Here is a 22,870-nt window from a genome sequence, read left to right on the forward strand (position 1 = left end):
TATAGCATCACATTCATAAGAATTTATTAGAAAATCAGTACAGACATCATCACTTTCAAACATTACAATTATACTAAAAGGCCCTTGGAAAACTCAGACATTACAATTATACTAAAAGGCCCTTGGAAAACTCAAACATTACAATTATACTAAAAGGCCCTTGGAAAACTCAAACATTACAATTATACTCAAAGGCCCTTGGAAAACTCATACTAAAAGCCGCTTGGAAAACTCTAAAACATTTCAATTATACAAAAAGGCCCTTGGAAAACTCAAACATTACAATTATACTAAAAGGCCCTTGGAAAACTCAAACATTACAATTATAATAAAAAGCCCTTGGAAAACTCAAACATTACAATTATACTAAAAGGTCCTTGGAAAACTCAAACATTACATTTATAATAAAAGGCACATGGAAAACTCAAACATTACAATTATAATAAAAGGCACATGGAAAACTCAGCATCTCGTTCAAACATTACAATGATGCTATAAGGCCCTGGGGAGACTCCTTATCCAGTTGCAGTCCAAATTTCCCACCCTTCATCTCAGTTTACATACCTTACAGAACCTAGGGATTGTATTAATGGTTAATTTGTTCTCATCTTGAATATGCATGAAATATTTGGCACTGGACATAAAGCAACTATCCATCAATCAAACAATCGACCACTATACTGTCTCCATGCCCAATTTCTAGCATATTTCAGAATCTTTAACTGACAAATGGATCAGTCATTGATTTAATTTTTGAAAAATAATAAACTAATTCTAATAATTGGATTGTGCTGATAGAATTCTCTCTCTTCCATTTCAGATGCATGTCCATTCCAAGTTGATTTCTGATCTGCAAAAATCACCACTGTCTCAACCAAACACGTCTGTCTCACCGGAGGATACCGTCGTCTCTGATCTGCAGCCACGACAAAGAAAAAGAAAGGCATCTCGACCACAACATATCAACAATCGATCAGCAATACCATTTAACCATTCAGAAATGGAAAATCGCATTTACAATAATTATATGAACAATTATTCAAAAGATAATAGACCAGAAGGTTATGTGTATATCTTGGACAGTGATGATGATGAAAATGTCCCAGACATTCCAATGAAAAAATCCGACATTTCCAGCAATAATAATTGTTACAGCAGCAGTGTGTCTCGAAGTGATAACTTTTACATTGCACAGAGGTCACAAGAAGGTCAGTCAAAAAATTTGTCGTCTGCAGAAGATGAGGACAAACATTTTGGCAGAAATAATTCATCCAGTGTTCAAGTTAATAATTCTAATTTTAGGTATGTAGATGAAGATATCTATAGATTACAAATGTCTGATACCAGGAGCCAAAGCTTGCCTAAACTGTCCAAAAACAATGATCATGCGACAGAATCATCCAATGAAATCATTAGAAACAACAGCAGTGTTTCAGCAGCATCCAATGATATGTTCAGAAACAACTCCAGTGAAATGTTCAGAAACAACCCCAGTGGTTCGATGACATCCACTGAAATATTTGGACACAAAAATCAACCAGCAATTTCAAGAAATGGCAGTTTTTTACCTGTTTCATCTGTAAACCGTCGTGATACAGTACCCTCAAATGGAATACCTATAAATAGGAACCATTTGTCAACAGCATCCAATGAAATGAATAGAAACCATGATGAAAGGTCACATTTGGCCAATGAAATGCAGCATTATAGTAGTAGTATGGGTTTAGATTTATCAATCAATAACAATGATTTTTCTAGAATGTACAATGAAAGATCTAGACTACCAAATATGTCTTCTGATAGAAGTTATGCAAACAACCATGTTTTATCCAGAATCCAAAATGGTCTAGGTGATAACCAAATAAAAATGGAGGGAAAAGAAAATCAAATATTTACCAATGGAATGGTACCAGAAACTGATACACATTTTATTCAAATGATGAACAACAATTCAAATGAATGGCGGAGAAGAAATTTTGTCGGCCAAAACAGAATAGTAAATGGTGAATCTGAAGGAAGTTCTGACGAGTCCGAAGTAGATATGGGTGAACAGCAGCATTTTCCCACTCCAAATTTAGGAGCAGACGTGTATGATGACCCAATGAACTAAGTCAAAACAATAGATCTGCAAAACTTTTTTAGTTGTTTATGTTTAATTATAAGTGTTGTGTGTACAATATGAGGTTACAATCCAAGAAAGAGGGACAAGGGCCCATATATTTAGTTGGTTTAATAGTTGCTTTTATTTGTTGTTTTATGTAAATAAATTGAAAGATTGCTTGTGCTTATCAATTTTCAAACTTTAGATTTTGTTTAAATTAGGCTAAAAAAGAATATAGTTCTGTTTCCTGTCTCTCTACCCTACCCTAACACTTATTATGAACTTTTATCATCAGGTTAAGCACTATTTAAAGTACAACATTATTTGATTAAGCACTGCTTAAGTCAAGAACATTCCCCTATATAGTCTATATAAAATATTTAAAAAATAAAATTATTTTATCTACCTACATACCCTAATTTTCGTCTAGAAGGCAGGAAAACAGGTTTATATTTTTTGCATTGCATTTTTGTTTGTTTTAATAAGTTATACATTATCAAAGATTTTTTTCCAGTGTGTTTCAATATTGTATTTTTTGAAGATTTTTGTTAAGTTTAGAATTTGTTTTCTATCCTTGTATTAGAATTTTCATATTCTAAAAAGGACCTCATAAAAACATCAAAAACAATAAAAATCTTAATAAGTTTTGAAATGTTGATAAAAGGGAGATAACTCTTGAATTTAAAAAAAACTATTGAATCTCATTTTGTCAAATTATTTGAATCTTTTTATTTAAAAAAAAGATACTATATATCTGCAGAGTTGTGGAATTCTTTATGAGAAATCCTTTTGTTTTTGTTGTTCTTTTTTTTTTTTTACACATAATTAACTTTATAACAAGTTAAAAAGTTTACATTTATATTTTTATATACTTATTTTAACACTTAAAATTAAAAATATTCATTATTGGATATGTTTTTTCAACAAGAAAAAACCAGAAACTTTCAAAGACATTTTGTAAACAAATGTTTTTTATAAATTAACCGAGAGGTATGAACTTTTCATAAAAATGTATTTTTGCAATTACTTTTTTCAAACCAAAGAACTTTTTGTTGTTATTATATATACAGATTTTATATATACTATTTGCACTGTTAAGATTATGATGACGATTTTGGTAAATTATTGATAGGTTGTCACCTTCAAATTTTAGTTACTATCTGAAAAAGTGATTTCTTATTTAAGTAGAGATAATTGATAATAAAAATAATAATTTTGTAAGTTCCGGGCAACGTTGACCAAAGATAGTTTTGTTGTTCTTTTTAGGTCCTTTTAAGCTGACATGGCCCATAGCATAAAGTGAGCTATTACCGTCACTTAGTGTCAGTCATCCATTGTCTGTTAGTCAACTTTTCACTTTTTAATTTATTTACACCAAAACTACAAAGCCGATGCGGACTGAAATAGGCAGAAATAATATAATGGTAAATAATTATGTTCTTTTTGAATGTTCCTCATTTTGTTTCAACAGTCTAAAAAACATGGCCATTAGTAGACTGATTTTTTTAAATCCAAGAAAATGCTTGAGTTGCAAAAATTTGAATTCACGCATAATGTGTAATTATTTCAACAAGATTGATGTTAAGATATCCCCTTTTATGTATTTAAGTCTTAATGGATTTTAAGATTTGATATGAGATAACGTTTACAGTGTACATTTTTTACTACTGTGAATTCGTCATCATTCGTGGGATACCAATTTTCGTGGTTACAGGGGAACCATGAATTTAATTGTTCAAAGAATTACAAATTTTCTATTGGAATGTATGCAGACTTTTGCAAAACCACGAAATCAAATATCCACAAAAATGCAAGTTTTCTTCGATCCATGAAAATTAGTACCCACTAAAAAATAAATGAATCCAGAGTTTATTTTTAGTTTATTTGGGTTTACATTTAGTACTGCTTTTAATGGTTGTTTTTTAAGGTTGTAAATATAGACTATTACTTGTGATATTTTTATTGCTTAAAAACATATGTACTTAACATGTATCCTTGAGAAGGAAGCATTCCACGTTAATTGATAAATATAGATAAAGTTTTTACTATGTCAAAACATTTGCCAAAATATTCAAATGTGAATACAAAAAACTTACATATTCATATTCAAAATCCCAAATTATAATTTACATTCATGTCACTTGAGTATTTCTTTTTTGTGTCATATTTCAATTCTAATCTTTTTTTTTCTTCATTATTGTCATTTCTTATCCATTTTATGTTGTTCATAAAAAGAAAAATAGACACAATTCACGGTTTCAGATTCTTAAAGATTATTGGTTACTTTATAGTTATACAAAAATAATGTCCCGCCATTGGTGGAATATTCATTGTGTTAGATCTTACTGACCAATCACCAAATTTGATGTATGATTTTGGAAATATTACAGAAAATGCATAAGTTGCTGTAACTGAACTTTTGATAGATAATATTTTCTTGCCATTTCAAGAAAAAATAATTCTTCTTTAAACTAAACTAATTCCTAGTAATCATTAAAAAACCTGTCACCGATTATTTTCCATGTTTTATTTTATGACATTTAAGCATAATTACTGATCTTCAAGCTTTTTTTATTTGTGTTCTACTTAATTGCTTGCTATTTTATTATATATTCCATAAGTAATACAAGTGATGTGAGTGTTATTTTAAAAACAGCATTTTTTAAAGAGTCTACAAATATTGAGTTTTATGTGTGTATATTGTGTATATTGTGTATATATATTTTTTTATAGAGAATAGAGAATTGGAGCTTTAAAGATTTACAAACAAATATGTGATGTAGAATATTTATTGGTGTCGTCTGTCACATGATAAATGTATAGTTGTGCTTGTATTGTTTGTTATAGAATTAGTCCAACATTAAGCCAAACAAAATTAATTGTCGCTTCTCACGTGCTTCCTCAAAAATTCAAATGTGACAGTGCATGAACTATTGTTGTGTCTGACTGTCTTTAGACACTGTGCTTTTCATTTTTTTCATGATTAGTTGAGATTAAGTAGACTCATCCTGCAGAAACTTTGTGGCAGTGATTTTTTAGCATTTAGCAAAGTTTAAAATATATATAGTTCTGTCTTTCTGTTGGGAGCAAAAGAGATGTTAAAAGTTTTTGATGTGCAGCATTTATTTTTAGCATTTTCATTGTAAAATATTGTTTCTGAATTATTCCAAGTCATTTAGTTTTCTCAAGGGGCCCTCAGTGGCTAACTGGTCTTAGTTCTCTACAGTGATCACTTGGCTGTCAACATTTGAGGTTTTGAGTTGGCACCTGAGAAGCTGAACTTTATTATATTTAGCCAAATTAGAATAAGTTATCTGTTCTTTCTTTTGTATATTGCAAAGCTTGTTTATTCCATTGAAAGTTTGTTTCTTGCCAAATTTTTTATTTCTCACACTTTTGATGGTTTTTGTGTGTTTTTTTAATTGTAATATTAAAATCTCTATTCATGTATACATGTATATATTAAACAGTCATCCAAAAATAGACAATTTTAAGAGTTGTATGGTCACATCAATTGGATTTATTTTTTCTTTGTCAGTTTTTTGACAATTTTGATTTAAATTGAAAATTTTCCTTCTCTGATATCATCTTTAATGTAATTAACTTGTTTCTTTAAAACTTAACTCCTCATTTCCAATTCAAGAATCTGAATTTTTTTTTAATAAAATTATATTTGCACTTGTTTCATTAAAAGTAATTTTCGGGGGTAGGAGACTCCTGTATGTTTGGGGGTTAGTTTCAGAAGGCACAATTTTGTTTTACCCTACTGTGCATACAAATTAAGTTTATATTTCATTCATTCCTGAAGACTCACCCTTTAGAAACAATAACCACATTTAAAATTTATTGTAATTTCCAAAGAGCCATGCATTTTAACCATTATGTCTACAAATGGTCAAAAGAAAAAAGTTTTAAAGCCTCTTTTTTGTTTCCCTAAAAAAATCAAAAGAACTGTAAAGAATGGTGCCTAATGAATGGAATTTCAATTTTTTTTTCATGTGATTTAATAGATTCCTGTAATTTTAATTTTGAGAATATTCTGTAGCTTTAAAAGATTGAGCCATACATATCAATAGAAACATCTTGCTAAGCATGTTTTCTTATTCATTTTATCTGAATCAAATGCATTCTGGGTAATATTTTCAAAAGTGTACACCAAAATGTTGTGATTGGCTAACAATGTCCTAAACAATGGTAATTTAACTAATGTTTGTTTAGGTTTTTATACATACTTGGCTTTCAAATATTCGGCATTGAGTGTTCCTGTTGAAGGTAAATCCAGAAAAACGCTTCAGCCGCATGAAATTTATAATGTGTTGTTTTCATTTTTGTTTCATTGACATTGTTTTCATTTTGGGGTACAAAAAAATGAGATTACCCATATATTGCTTTAGATTCTGAAATGGTGAATTGGAATTCAGGTTAATTGTAGTAAACAGCTTTTTAAAAGTTTTTCTTAGGTTGTGTCAGAGTTTATACCATGTTAGAAATAGTTTGTTTTTATCTGTCTAATTGCATCATTTTCTGAAATCTTCTGAATTAATCTCACATGTTTGTCCATTAATTAACAAAAGCATTAATAAATGCATGCAGCAATTTCAATAGTACTAATACTACATAGGAAAAAAGACATATCATCTGGTTATTGGTAAAATTGCTTTGTATATTTCTGACAACATGGATGTAGTGTCATTTGAGTTCAGAACTCATCTCCGCATATTCAATTTTTTACTAAGTATTCTTTGTTGGAACAGGGTACAAAATGTGATTTACATTTGGGCATTCAAATATATTTTATTCAATGGTTTTTCCAAAAGCTGACTATTCTGTAAATTCCTTGGTGCTTTTCACTGTTTTATTATATCAAATGTCCAATTTTTGCATTTAAGTAATATTTTTGTGCTTTATATTAATGTACTGTATTATTTTTGAAAAAGTTTTTTTTCCACATCTGTATTATAAAATCTTATCTTGCCGGATTATATATCTTTTTTACATTATGTTGTTTGCAATCATATATTTTATGTTCATATGAAAGTTGGTTTTTGTTGTTGGGTTGCTGTCTCCTTAACATGTAACCTAGGTCACAGAGTTTTTGGTAATTTAATTCTTGTCAAATAGAACCGATTGTAGTCTGCACCAAAGACATTTTTAAAAACTCAGTCTTCATGTCCAATATTTTTTTTTCTATTTACCTTAGCAAATTGTTTTCTCATTACTTTAAGCCTGAACCAATATTTACTAGTGTTGACCATAGGGCTTGTGACTTAAGGTGCAGACTTCAGTATTGGATATAAAAGGAAATATTTTTGAGAGAATCACCCACAATCACCAGCATTCACTGTGAAAATTCACAAAGAAGAGTGAAATTTAACTGTATCAGCTTGTGTTAATTGTACTTGCCACAAAATCAGTTTTATACCCACACCTGCTTGCAAATATCTACTAGTAATAATTCTTTTGTATAATAACAGCATACTATCATGAGGTCCAGGCTCTTACAGAATGCAAGAGATAGAGCACCTTTGGCAATATGGTTGTAGTGTTATTTGTGGTATTTCTTCAAAAACATAATTTAAACAAAATTAGAACCATGGATATTTTTTACTGACTAATAAAGAATCCTTGTGGGGTTACTGGAGTAGTATTTGCAGATGTAAGAAATAGTTATTCTTTGTAGTAATATGTTCCCAAAAAAAAAAATGCAGTTTAGGGCAGTACAGGGGGCAATCATATAATTTGTGATAAAAAAAAACTGATTGAATAATATAGTTGGGTGCTTCTATGAGCAGAGTACTTTATAGGTTAAATTCAGTTCCCACAAGGTTCCACATACAATTATGTTATATTAGCAGCCATCTTAGATTTCTGATAAAATCATCATTGGTCAATCCTTACTGGATCTTTTTTCTTAAAAATTTATTTATTTACATCACTGGCTGTCCCAAATATTTAGCAGCTGTCATCAAATACAATTCTCAAAAGGTTTAACATTGGGGTTTTTCACCAACATGATTCCCAAAACAGGCAACACCTGAAAACTTTTTTTTCAAGTTTAATAAAACTCAATAGAAGAAAGCTAATAGTTTGTGGCAAGTACAATGGACAAAGAGCTTAGATTTTAAATAAATTTTAACTGAAAAATTAATATTTGTGCCAATGAAAATGCCATTTAAATATGCAAATACCAAGAAAATCCAGAGCAAATAATTAAATTATTGTTTTCCAATAAACTAAAAGTAAAGAAACATATTGTACCAATTTCTGTATGGAGACACAAGTTTCTTTTTATATAATTTTGAAATGTACATTTTATGTTGTTTTGAAAATATATTTTATCAATATTGACATGTTTAAAACACCAATATGAATCATTTATTGGATGATATTATAGTGCTTTTAGTAGTAAATAAACATTGTTAGATTTTTACAGTTTTTTGTCTGGCCTTGACAAGAGTCCTGAAGGCAAGACTTAGATGTGCTGTTGCCCGTGGTTGTAGCTTAAAACTAGTAGCGTTGGAATGTCTCATTTCCAGAAAGATTATTTGTGCCCACCCCTTAGTCATGGTTTATTGACTTTGAAACTTAAGCATAGTTTACAAGTTCAAGGTTATGATTAGGTCAGTTTGAGGTGACACTACTAATAATAACCCAATGATAATTGGTACGTAGTGTAGTTGTATTAGTATAAGCACATCTCACTTCCATGCAGATTATATAGTCCCACCACTTCAGTCATGGTGACTTTGGCAATTTTACATAGTTTACATGTTAAAGTTTGTGATTAGGTCAGTTTAAGAGGAACTACTTATGATGAGTCAATGATATTTGGTATGCAGTTGTATTAGCATTGGCACATCTCATTTCCATTGAGAGTATTTGGCCGGCCTTCTCCTTCCTGGTTCATTAGCTTTGGATGTTTTAGCATAGTTTACATTTAAAAGTTTGTGATAATGTCAGTTTACGGTCAACCACTTATGATTAGTCAATGGTATTTGGTATGCAGTTGTATTATCATTGGCATATTTCATTTCTGTAGAGATAATTTAGCCGGAACCTTCAGTCATAGTTCTTTAAAAATTGGATGTTTTGCATAGTTTACCAGTATTGCCATTTTAATATCAACATTTGCATTTTACTATAAAAATTACATACAGGCGAGACATACCTCTGTGTCAACAGTTTAAGGTTATAACGGCCAACTATTTATTGAAACATTTAAGTGCTGTATGTCAATCATATATCATTAGCAGCATATTATTCTTTGGAGAGATGGGATATGGTTGCCAATGAGACAACTATCCATTTAAAGATCAAAGGACAAAGAAGTAATCAATTACAGGTCACTTTATGTCCTGCCTATGTATTGTAAGCTATAAAAAGCCAAGGAATGAAAAAATGTGAAACACTTCGAAAGAGAAATTAAGGGTCAATCTGTCTAACAATCAGGCAGTGGTGAAAACATGACAACAAAAGCCCACTCAACTTTTACATTAATTTAATTTCAGTATGTATAATGGTACATGAATATAACATTTGTTTCCTTTCCCTGTTCTGGTAATTCAAGATATAATTTGGTTGAAATGCACTAGAAATTAACAATTAAGGGGAGATAACTCCGTAATTTGCAATCATTCTAGCCAAAATTTATCAAGATATTTCTCGAATTACCAGACACACAGAAAAGAAAGAACTACCATTTCTAACTCAGGATGAGGGTGACTTCATAATTTAATGGTTAGGTCGGTGGGTTTTTTAGGGCCATGTTTTGAATTTTTTCTAAATTGCCTGATTCTTACAAAGACTGGCACTAAAACAGCCTTATTCATACTACAATAAATGACAAAAAAATGGCAGACAGCAACCAAAGACAACCATTAGGTTACAAACTCCTTGCTAGGGACAGGCACATAAAGAATGGGATGGAGTTGAGATACATGTTTGTGTGTGCTAAACCCCAGGACAGTGGTTTAATAACACACTATAATAACAAAACTTTAACTAGAATAAGGTGATCTAGTGATTACAGATATCCCTTCTTGCAGAAAAACTCTTAACTGTATATACCAAAACCAAATTTCAAATTGATTATGACCTGCATTTAATGTTTTATAATATTGAGTTAAAATCTAAAAAGATTTGTGAAACAGTACTTTCATTATCACCATGAAACAAACAAATGCAAATTTTTAAGGTAACTAAGGGGCATAACTCTTGAAAGGTAAATGTTAAAACCATCAAAATCAAACTTGACCTGTATTTTATGATCCACCATACCATGGTGTACAAATTTCAAAAGATTTGGTCTATTGGTACTATATATAGCTTACATATATCAGGACGTGCATGTCATCTTAAAGTAAACCAAAACAAAAATCATTCAGATGAAGAAATTGATTATGAGGTGCAAAATTACATCATGTAAGATTCTGTGTAAGTATCACTAAATTCTGTCAAGAGGTGCAGGAGCAGTAATATTGTGGATACAAAAGTCGGACAGAAGGACTAAGATGGACAGACTCCCTCATCACTATATACTCCCTGCTTTAGAAAGCAGGGTTAAAATAACAAAAATACACAAAATATCAATCTTACAGTACTTGCAGTTACTGGAACCCAGATCAAAGCCCTATTTCAACTTATGAATAAACCATGTTTTCTAATGCAAAAATATCAATCAGTACACCTCCAACAGATTTAGTTAAAGACATCATAAACTGCCTGAGAAAAAAATGACCTTGAGCAATGCCAAAATTAATGGATGTAGCATCATAATTTTTAATAATTGGATGGCAATACAATTTTAAAAATAAATTAGTATTAGTACTAATCAAGGCAATTTGCAATACATGGGATTTTCATTATACCAATAAGACAGGAATGTCTCCAACTGAAATGGGATTCTTATCACAGCATTTATGCCTAATTCCATGTGAAAATGACAACCATCACTTAACTACCGCTAAGTCCTTTGAGTAGCAGTATAAGTTTGTATTCCATTATGTTTCCAACTTCATCCAAAGTACTGTAAATTCGGAAATTGTTGCAATGTTTTTGTTATTGCGAAAAATGCGACAGGGTTGTAATCACAATAATTTAAACTCACATTTTGGATTTTTTTATATCAATTAAGCGGAATTTTTCTCAGTATAAAAATAATAATTGCATTTTGGTCTGAAATGACAAAATCACAATAATTAATGCATGCAATAATTTCTGAATTTACAGTATGAGCTAGCTATTACACAGTATAGGTCAAACTCTAGACTTGTGAGCAAGAAAATTATCAATAAGATATTCCAGGGATTAGATGAGAGTGTTTATATATGCACTGATTTCTATCCTTATGATCTTGACAGTTGTATAATTATCATCTTTAATCTGCTTAGTTTTATTGTTATCTGCTGATATCTGGATAGTTTGTACTGTTATCTGCTGATATCTTAATAGCTTGTGATGTCATCTTTTTATATATGGATAGTTTGTACTGATATCTTGATAGCTTGCTGTGTTATTTACTTCTAAAGTAATAGGTCATACTATTATCTGCTGATATTTTGTAATGTTATTAACATGCCTAGACAGTGTGTACTGTTATCTGCTGATATCTTGACGGTTTGTTGTGTTATCTACTTCTATCTCGATAGGTTGTACTGTTATCAGCTAATTTTTCCCTTCGAGCTCGGTATTTTTGTTATTACATTTTTTTCTTATGATCTTGATAACTTGCAATGTTATCTTCTTATGATCTAGAAAAGCTTGTGCTGCAATCTACTTGTGATTTAGAAAAGCTTATACTATTATCTACTTATGATCTAGACAGCGTGTTCTGTTATGCACTTATGGTTTAGACAGCTTGTACTGTTATCTTCTTATGTACTGTTATCTACTTACAGTATAGAAGCTTGTATTGTTATCTACCTATGGTCTAGACAGATTGTACTGTTCTCTACTTACGATCTAGATAGCTTGTACTGTAATCTACTGACGATCTAGAAGCTTGTACTGTTATCTATTTACAGGGTAGACAGCTTGTACTGTCAATTACATATGGTCTAGACAGCGTGTATTGTTGTCTACTTATGGTGTAGACAGCTTGCACTGTTATCTGCTTAAGGTCTAGACAGCTTATACTGTTATCTTCTTCTGGTCTAGAAAGCTTGTACTGTTATCTACTTATGGTCTAGACAGCTTGTACTTTTGTCTACACATAAGCTATATAAGTTTCCACTGTCATCTACAAATAATCTAGTCAATGCTGTACTGTGTCTTTTACAACGATCTAGACATTTTTCCAGTTGACTTCTTGTCACCTGGAAAGATTCTATTGTTTCGTCAATTATGATCAAGACAAGTCATAAATATTATCGATTGATAATCAGGACATCCAATACTGCTATTTACTTATAATTGAGACATTCGCACTGCTACTGATTTATGTTCTAGACATTTCGTCGTGTGAATCTTATAGTGTTATATGTCCACTGTTAATAAAAATAGAGATAGCTATATATTTGAGATCCAAGTGCAATGGTCTATCTCCCTATACAACTATAATACGAGGTCAGAACAACACTGTTCTATCTCCAGACTCCCATTGGATTATAATAGCTTATTCATCTAGTTAGTTCAGAGAAAACTTTTTAATAGTGTTGTATCTCCACTATTTAGCAAATCCAGTAGTACAGAATTGGGGTATTACAAATTTTTAAAAATCCATGGTCTATCTCAAATGCAAATATATGGATAAATTTCTAAAACTTAATTGTTTGTAGTGAAATGTTCTATCTCCAGAAAAGGGTATGCTTTATTTGTGGAAGTTGTTTGTCTATTAAAAAAACAATCGAACAACGAGTTACTCTTCATGTACGTTAATTCGATTCCGATGTAACTTTTTATGTCTCAGTCAAATATTTATGATTTTGAACTTTTAATCTTTAACTTAAATCTTCATCACTCACGGCAATACCAAGTGGGGAATACATCATTATAACTTGAAATCACACGACGATAAATTTTGTACTTTTATCTTCTTATGATCTCTTATGGGCACGCAGCTAGTGGTCTAGACATATGTACATGTATCTACTGATAGTATGGACAGCTTATACTTATCTACTTATGATCCAGAGTCAGATTGTACTGATATCTATGAAAAGAATGGCCAACGTAAATACAGATATCTTATTTTTGGGAAGGGATAAATCATACTTCTTCGTGTCGACTTGTTTCTATATTCATATGCCAGTGACAGGCTTCATCAAGTACTTTTCAAGAAGAATGAAAAGAAGCTAGCATTATCTTTCAACTTCACGTTCCACCTTGTAGATGATGTCCTCCAACTAAATAATGCCAAGTTTGGTAATCATGTTTAACGTATCTATCAGGTCGAACTTGAAATAAAGGAAACAGCAAATACAGTTAAGTCTGTCTCATATCTTGACTTACATCTAGAAATTGACAATGAGAGACTTTACGACAAAATGGATGATTTTTGCTTCTCAATTTTGAACTGTTCATTTACATGTTGCAGCATTCCAACAGCGCGATATACGATATTACAGAGCTTGCGTTTCCTATCATTATTTCTCTTGAAAGAAGGTTGCTGCTTACAAGGACGCTATTGAACCAAGGGTTTTAAGTGGTAAAGTTGAAATCATCCCTTCGAAAGTTTTAAGGACGCCATCACGAGTCGGTCGACCGTTTTGGAATATCTTTGTCACAGATGACTACCGGTATATTCATATTGTCGTAACCACAATCCTGTCCTATTTCCTCGGTTGTGACATCACCAAATGAGATTTATCATCGGATTTGTTTATTCTTTCGGAGCTCCCGAGTTCAAACCCAGTTTTTGCTAGGGTTCGTGTTGCCGTCGTTTTTCGTGTTTTTTGTTTGTTTGGTTTTTTTTGGGGGGGGGGGGGGGGGGAGGGGGCATGGCATTGTCAGTCTTTCTTCGACTTATAAACTTTAAATGTCTCCTTTGTATCTTCCGCTTCTTTTTTTTACTTGACGTTTTAGCCGGTGTCTATACTCAATAGTATGGACAGCTTGTAATGTTATTCAGTGATGATCTACTTATATATATAGTAATCACCTTATCCTCTTATTATTACGGGGCAGCGTGTATTATCATTTACATTTTAACTGGAACTATTATACTAACAATATATTATGTGCCAGATTTTACACTATATTTTGTTTAAAGGGATGTGTGTTGATTTTGCTCTGTTTGTTTTGTGTTTTAGTTTGTGCTGTTTTATGTTTCATTGTCTCTGTTTTCACTGGTAACTCTCTGTTCTATCGTTTTCTCTGGAAAACTTTGTTTTTATATCTAAACTTTCACATTAAGGTTTAGTGTAAGAGAATCCATATTACCAATGGTTAATAATTTTGGGTGATGTCTTAACAGAGACATTCACCAATCCATTTTGTTTATTGCTTATAATTGGACAAGATTGATCATATATCAGCTTGTACTGCGATCTACTTAATTATGCCACTTTTGATGTAAACAGTAATTTTAAGATCCCGATGAAAGTATCGAAAAAGAGATACATCTTCGCCACATTTATGTTCCTCGTTTTATTTCTGGACTGATGGTGATCTTCAAAGCATTTTATTTTTCTCATTTCTTAGATTTTAAGGCTTAGTCGTTTGTGCAGTATATTATAACCGCTAGGTTTGTATGTTTATATAAAAAGATGACCACTGAAGTAAAAACTTAGTCAAAACAACAACTTTCGTACAAAACTTAGTCAAAACAACAACCATCGTACAAAACTTAGTCAAACAACAACCTTCATACAAAACTTAGTCAAAACTGGGAACAGTATATGTTCCTGATCAAAACAACAACCTTCGTACAAAACTTAGTCAAAACTGGGAACAGTATATGTTCCTGGTCAAAACAACAACCTTCGTACAAAACTTAGTCAAAACTGGGAACAGTATATGTTCCTGGTCAAAACAACAACCTTCGTACAAAACTTAGTCAAAACAACAATCATTGTAGAACGTTATCGTAGATGATATGTAAAACCTGTTTTAATGATAAAATGATTAATATCCCCTTTTTGTTATGTATCCCAAATTATAAAAAAATGGCCTGTTTAGCCATGATATAAATAATTTAAGACGTGGGATAAGAGTCAAAAACAAATGGTCAAACTGAGCCAAAACAGAAAACAACACTGAAGAAAAAAACCACCAACAACAAACATACTACAATACAGTAAATAAGGATATATTTACAAAATGGTCTGTTTCTCAAATAAGCAGCGAAGGTGAAAATAAACTATAAAAAAAGTAAAATAATATATTGGTGACCCACGCTGTACGTGGATAGTAAACTTGAAATTGTTAATAAATAGCAAATACAAGTTATTTCTAGTATATTTATGTTTATTTAATAAAGAAAAACGCAAAAATAATTGAAATTGATAGAAAATAAAAAAAATACCGGATTTTGGAAAAAAGGGGGAGGGCTAAAAAAATTGTCCTGTCACCCGCTTGAAGTACCCGTATAATAAATACCATTCTCAAATCCATTCAAGTGTTTTCGTACGCAATTAAGTTGATTATACTCATATTTATATATGATTGTCAAAACTATTTGTGTAAAATACTTTAAAACTCTTCATGGGCCCTTTAATTGGAATAAAAAAATATCTTATCTTATTTGTTTAGGGGCCAGCTGAAGGACGCCTCCGGGTGCGGGAATTTCTCGCTGCATTGAAGACCTGTTGGTGACCTTCTGCTGTTGTCTGTTCTATGGTCGGGTTGTTGTCTCTTTGACACATTCCCCATTTCCATTCTCAATTTTATTATCTTATCTCTGTACTGTCGGGACTATTATATAATTGTCCCAGCTCTGTATGAATTTATTGTGTGTCACTGCGTCTATCTAAACAAAAATTCACAAGACACGGAGCGATAAATAAACCATTTCTTTTTAATTTTCAACAAAATTACCGTAACAAGCTGCGATTAAGGGAAATAACTGTTTGATATTACTTCAGGGGTGTTCCTAAAATAGGAAAGAAAGCCTGGTTCCCGATAAAAGTGTTGTTCCTGATGCATCGAAATCTTTCATTGGTTTCAGTTTGGCGCTGTATCTCACCGTATCTCAATGCTGTATCTCGAGATGTTTGTTCAAGTCTTATTTTACATGTGAACCCCACTGTGAACGCCATGACAACAATTGAACAAAAAAATTTACTAATGTTAAATGTATAAACCCGTTTCAAGATGGCACTCGTATGAATTTCTACACAGAAACTATAATAGAGAGATTACTGTAAATAGCAAAAATGTTCAGCAAATTACATTTTACAAATAACACATAGCTGATATTGTCAATTAGGAGTTATTGCCCTTGAACCATGATTTTTTCACATATTTGCATTTTGTGCAGAATCTGTAATAGATAGAGAGAAATTAAAAAAAGCAAATATGCAAAGTACAATAAGTTAACATGGCAGAAATTGTCAACTGACTCTTTATGAAGTTATTGCCCCTTGATTGGTAATTTTTACCCAATTATGCTTTCTTTTGCATAAGCCATAATAGATGGACAGAAACTCAGCCTTTTCACAGTAAATGCAAAATTGTTAAGTAAAATTAGATGGCTGAAATCATGAATTAACTCCTTATCAGAGTTATTGTCTTTAATAAGGGGAATTTTAACCACAGTGTTCTCCCCAGGCAGTTTTAGCGTCGCGGCACAGAGACGCTATATTTTTTTCCCGTGATGCTATAATAATTTCTGCAATGCTATAATTATTTTGAGGATGCTATTTTTCTTGTCTCTATATCGCAAAACCATGTCCTAAATTTTGAACTTTCGTCTAATTACTGCTTGTGATCATAAAAATTATATCACCTTTAATTGTAATCCCTTCAAGTCCGAAAATAGAGGCAATTTAGAGTGATAATACTGATTAAATAGGTGTTAATTGCCCTTTGGGTGATAACTGAATGGAAACGAATATACCCCAAGCTGACACTTGTGACATGACTAATACCACGTGGTCCAATCGCAAATTTCAACATGGAGAAAATTTAATCAGAAAATCGAAAATCAATATTCGAAATCTACATTTGCATAATCCAAATTCAAGGATACAAACGATTTCTCTCTTTAGAAAAGAGGTTAGGTCGTATATTTTTACAACTTTAAAAAATTGCTTTCTTTCATTTTTGGTATCTAGTTAATCGAGATCGTACATGACGTATGCTAAACATTTTGATTTTGAGTTAAATAAGTTTGATACTTCTTTAGAAAGAGATCTTAATTGGCTTTAGTTAATGTTTCATACATTTAATGCATTAAAAGCATCATATGCATTCCCAATCTCTTGTCAAACATTGTTTATTTTGTAAATTTTTCTTCAGCGGCCATTGAAATATTTGTGTAAACTACCAATCGAAACGGGACTAGATATGACAAAATTCCGCATTTTTACGATAATAACTACAGATGCACACATGGCACAGTAGACAGAAAAAATGATCACAAAAGAGAAAAATACGCATTCCATGTGCATTAACAGACTATTTATTAGATATCTTTGCTAAATGTATCCTTTTAAAAATGCATTGTTTTAATATACTTACTAAAGTAGCTTAACTTTGTTAAAAATATATATCATTTTGATATAAAGAAACAACTGGGACTAATTCATTGAGTACCATGAAACAATGAATTTCATAGACACGATAAAGAAAAAAGTTTTTTAATTGAAATTGTATTGCTATATGATAATTTCTCTTCCCTTTTTATATAAAAACCAGTTCGTTTTTTTTTGCTAGATATTTAGTATTGCATATATACAGGTTGCACTATAATAAACCATTCATTCATTCATTTAGTTGAGTAGGTAGGGTAACTGGAACCACACATATATTTTTATTTGGCCCAAGAGGAAAAAAATAATTCTGTAACTATAAATGAAGACAGAAAACATAAACTGAAACAACTGTTATCATGGTTAAAGTTTAATTGTATTCTCAGTTATGAATTGAACAATATAAACATATATAACAAAAAGGGAATAGATCATAGCCGCGACGTGTCAAATGACATTGAAAAAAAAATAGTTTATTTTTTTATGCCAAATGTGATGCTATCTAAAAGTTCTGGGGAGAACACTGAACCAGTTCTGCATTTTTTTCAGAAACCATAATAGATATTGAGATAGATGTTATTAAATAGCAAAGATGTTAAGCACAATAATATCTACAAATAAATCAATATGACAGAACTGAATCGGTAATGACATTTATCTTGTAAACTACAATTGATTGAGAAAAATTCAATGTAGCAAAAAATGATCGACAGCAAGAAAGGAACGTCAAATAAGTAAACATTCCTTAAATAACAATTATGACAATTTTTATAAATTTTTTGCTCAATATTTAATTCTTTAAAAAGACAGAGAGAAACTTTAAATAGCAAAATTAATCAGATAGACAATTTGTACAAATACAACCAAAATTGTCAATTGACACCTGATGGAAGTTATTGCCCTTTAAAGATTTTTTTTACCCTTTATTTTAATGTTTTAAGAAAACTAATTAAATAGAGAGAAACTGTAAAAAGCAAAAACCATCATCAAAATAAGATCTACAGATAATTTAACTCAGCCAAAATCACCAATTGACTCCTTATAAATTCTACAATAGTAATTCATTAATTCAAATGATGCCATGTCTCCTCTTAATTTCTATTTTTTTTCAATCCAAGAGATATACACTTTCAGGACCTCATTCGAAATAAGCAGTCATGTTTTTATTGGTTTTCCTTGGAGTTAGAAGGATACCAACTTGCATTGAGGTATTTATATTTTATTTCATATTTTTAATTAAGCATATTTTTAAATTGTCATTGTATATACATTTTTGTAGTTGATATTGATTCCTTAATGAATTTGACCTTTTACCTTTTACAATTCCAGGTAACAAATGTGAATGACATACAACACACCAAGAGATCATTGTATGATCAACTACTCAATGTGAAAAAGGCACAACCAATGCACTGACATGGTGGTAGCATATTTCAGGAGACTATTTTCTCATGCCTTCCATCTAAATAAAGACCAGCTGCAACAATAGGGAGCAGCATAAAGACCAATGTTATTACATGCAACTGGGGATCATAATCAATGTGGAAAATGGAACAAACATAATCTAAACCAATACACTTACAAGTATACTGGTCTACCCAGAGGAAAGCAGATAACAGATGAAGTACTGAAAGAGAATCTGACAAGTAATGCAGTCAGGTTACTTATGAATTTAAGTTGGATCCCACAAATACTTTTGTTAACGGAAATAGTACTGTTAAGCAAAGCAACAATTTCAAATATTTAAAAGTCACATTGATCAAATATTTACAAAAAATATTAATAACTCAAAAGAGAATTTTTAATCACATCTTATTATCTTATACTAAGCGTGAATACATGCAGTGTTACAAAAATGCTGATCAACAAAATGATAACTACAAAGTTTATATACCCTACCTTCCTTAATAATTTTATAGCAGTCATTGTCTGAGAACCAGAGAATTTATTTGACATGGCCTTACCATGAGTGGTTCCCTTTTTAACTCACCTTATCACAAAATTTAACAAATTGCTGATAAAAAAGTTGCCAGAAAGAGCTCACCTTAGTCAGGTGCAACAAATCTATCATCATAGCAATTATAGTAATGATAATCTTATTTGAAGCCAAATTAACTAAAGGAAATATTTTTGAATATTTACATTTTACAGATTAGCTCCACTTGCATCTAGTCAAAAATATGAATCCATCAACTCTGTTATTTAAAAAAAAGCACCCAAAACTATGCATAATGGTGGACCAAAGTCTCTTACATGAGTGCCAGCAGCAATCAGTCAAATCAACAATGGTCGTCACTATATCACAGAGATTTTACAGCGTTAAAATATAAGTATTGGTTCTGACACAAACAAACTTTGAAGAAATGAGCCAAATCAACTACGGTTGTCACAATATCACACAGATTTTACAGTGCTAAAATATAAGTAATGGTTCCAACACAAAGATGACACCAAAAAAGAAAGACAAAGTTAGGTGCCACAAGAAGAAACATTATTTCTTTCAAAAGGAAAAGGTCAACATTAAAGTCACACAGGTATCTATGTTTACGATCGTGAATTCATTCTTCTTATTTTAGTTAATGAATGTAATTAATAGACAAGGTTTGTGGTTTGCTCCCTGAAATGCAAACAAATAGATATAGTTTCAACTGTAAAAAGATTGTAATTTGTGCTTATAAAATAAATTTCTGTCATGTTTATTTATGTAGGCAAGACATTTTATGGTGTACATTCTTTTTATATCCCAGCTTCGAAAAGGGGGATGTTTTTTAGTTTTACTGGTTTAAGTCTGTCCGTATTTCTTTTTGTCTATCTGTCACATACATTTTGGTTGCAATTTTTTCATAACCTGAAAATCAGACTCCTGTTTCATGTGAGCATGCTATACTGTGTGAAGTTTCTGTTTAGGGAACAACCATTTAACCTCAAGGGCGGGGGGAGGGGGAGGTTATGGTTTTTTGTCTGATTAAGAAATTTTTCGCGAAAAGCGTAAACTTTTTTTTTGGGTTTTCAACGCAATCAATCAAATTTTTTTTATCACTGAACATGTTATTGTTTTAATCTAAGAAAACATATTTCAGAAAATATTCATATGTAATGCCATAATTCTATTAAACATTGAAATCAATGAATCATCTTTGAAACAAAATGGTGATGACCTTTCACCATGTTTGATGTATTTTTTCAAGTGTTTTTTTTTTTATATAGCAAAGCCAACAAATCTAATTAGAGTTATTTCCCTTTGAACATGGGTTGAATGTGAAATAATTATATCTTTGATATGTAATAAAGAAACTGAAAACATGAGTCTCTTTCTTATTTGTGTTATGTTAGTTTTGATCAGAAACTGGACCATGAGATGAATGCTTTAAAGAAAGAAAAACCATGTTACTTAACAGATCTTCAAAAAGTCAACTGTAATGCTGTTGCCAAAAAATAATTTTTCGATCACAATGCCTCGCCAACATTTTTCAGACATTATATGGTAAGAATGTTAAATATTCAAAATTCACAATTTTCCAACCAAAAATTTGTTCTGTCAATTTCAATTAATTTTAACATCCCATGACTACACCTATGTGGACATTTAGAAGATTCTTTGGAAAATGATAGTTAATGCTTGTTTTCGTCTAGTACCCATTTTCTTCGTACAATATCAACATGATTTTTCAAGCAGTGTTTGAACCACCTCAGCGGTCTTGTGGTAGGGTGTTTGCCTCTAGTGTGGGAGGTTGTGGGTTTGAACCCCGGCCTAGTCAAACCAAAGACTTTAAAATTGGTACTTGCTGCTTCTCTCCTAAGCACGGGGCATTAAGGAGTAAGAGCAAAGACTGGTCGGCTGGGAGTCAGAATAATGTGTCCGGGTAAGGTGACATGTCCATAGCTGTCAACTGACCCGTATTCTGCGGGTTACACCCGAGAATTTTCCCCTTCACACAGGATTTTTTAAATACCCGCTGGGTATTCAAATAACCCAGGAATTTCAGAAAATGACCTGGTTTCACTCATATTTCTGACCGGTATTGTTTCCGGTATTAAGAAGTCAAATATACCTTGGTTTTCTCAGCGTTTTTCCTTTGAAAAGGTAAACAATTGAAATTAGAATTTGCTTATTTACCGTGCCAATGACAGCTATCAAAACATTACATTTGATTGAAAAGTTACAACTCGAGGAATGTTTGTTAATTGTACCACAGAAAGTTGAAGCCAGTCAAGCTTGACATACAATTCTATGTCCTGATTAAAAGATTTGCCGTTTGCAAATATCAAATATCCTGTAAAAATCATTTTAAAACAATTTAAACCTTTTAATACATTTATGAAAAAGAGGGAGGCCAAAAGAGACCTGGCGCAGAATGGTAGAAACTGAGATGAAAGAACTTGGGAAAACCTGGAAGGAGATTGAGAAGAAGGCAAAAGACAGGCTAATGTGGCGAGTACTGGTTGAGGCCTTATGTGCTGACAGGCAGGAAGAGGATGAGTGAGTGAATACATTTCTGTTGGAGAGAATAATTTTGTTATCACTTAAATGTAAAAGCTTTAAATCAAACCCATATGCTGTAGATTATTACACTGAAAGGAAACACACTAACTTCTTTCTATTTATATTCCTCCTGTGTATATGAGCACATTAGCTATAATTGATAAGCTGGGGTTGTTGACATTCATTAATAAAAAGAAGTAAACTAGTGTGAATAAAACAATAAAAGGGCTTTGCTTTAGAAAGATATTTAATTAATGATAAATATTTATATACTTTTAACAAATACAAAAGTGATTATTTTTAGGAAACTCATCAGTGGTACATGTATATGTTATAGTATATAAAAAAAAACTCTCAATACTAAAATTGGACCGAAATAGTTCGTACGCGTTATGACCTGATATTTTCTTCTTCAATGCAGGTCATGACCTGCATTTTCAGTTTCAGAGGTTGACAGGTATGTATGTCTTCTTGTGGACTGTTATTTTGTGAACTAGCACGTAAAAAAAACGGCTCCACATGTCAGTCTAGTACAAAGCAGGGTAAATATTCATATTACATTAACATGTCTCGTCCTGAATATGCATATTAATTTGGCGCTGGACGTTAAGCAGCCATCCATCATTATCATCAAGTAGTGTTTTAAAATGAGACATT

The 22,870-nt window shown here is 31.5% G+C and overlaps 1 protein-coding gene and 1 long non-coding RNA gene across 4 annotated transcripts in view; both read left to right on the forward strand.

Moving 5' to 3' along the window:
* LOC127720072 (uncharacterized) overlaps nucleotides 1-2,633 on the forward strand; it is a 43,698-nt gene extending 41,065 nt beyond the window's left edge. For all 3 annotated transcript variants that reach the window (XM_052226468.1, XM_052226469.1, XM_052226467.1), the window contains one exon: nucleotides 821-2,633. In XM_052226468.1, the coding sequence (XP_052082428.1) occupies nucleotides 821-2,110 (1,290 nt within the window). In that variant the 3' untranslated portion in view covers nucleotides 2,111-2,633. The remainder of the gene's footprint in view (nucleotides 1-820) is intronic.
* A 15,912-nt stretch (nucleotides 2,634-18,545) lies between these two features.
* On the forward strand, nucleotides 18,546-21,030 carry LOC127720097 (uncharacterized). Its single transcript, XR_007990615.1, has 3 exons — nucleotides 18,546-18,938; nucleotides 19,060-19,376; nucleotides 19,882-21,030. It is a non-coding gene; the product is annotated as an uncharacterized LOC127720097 (long non-coding RNA).
* The last annotated feature ends 1,840 nt before the right edge of the window (nucleotides 21,031-22,870 follow it).

Source organism: Mytilus californianus, unplaced genomic scaffold (assembly GCF_021869535.1).
Source record: "Mytilus californianus isolate M0D057914Y unplaced genomic scaffold, xbMytCali1.0.p SCAF_11, whole genome shotgun sequence".
NCBI lineage: Eukaryota > Metazoa > Mollusca > Bivalvia > Mytilida > Mytilidae > Mytilus > Mytilus californianus.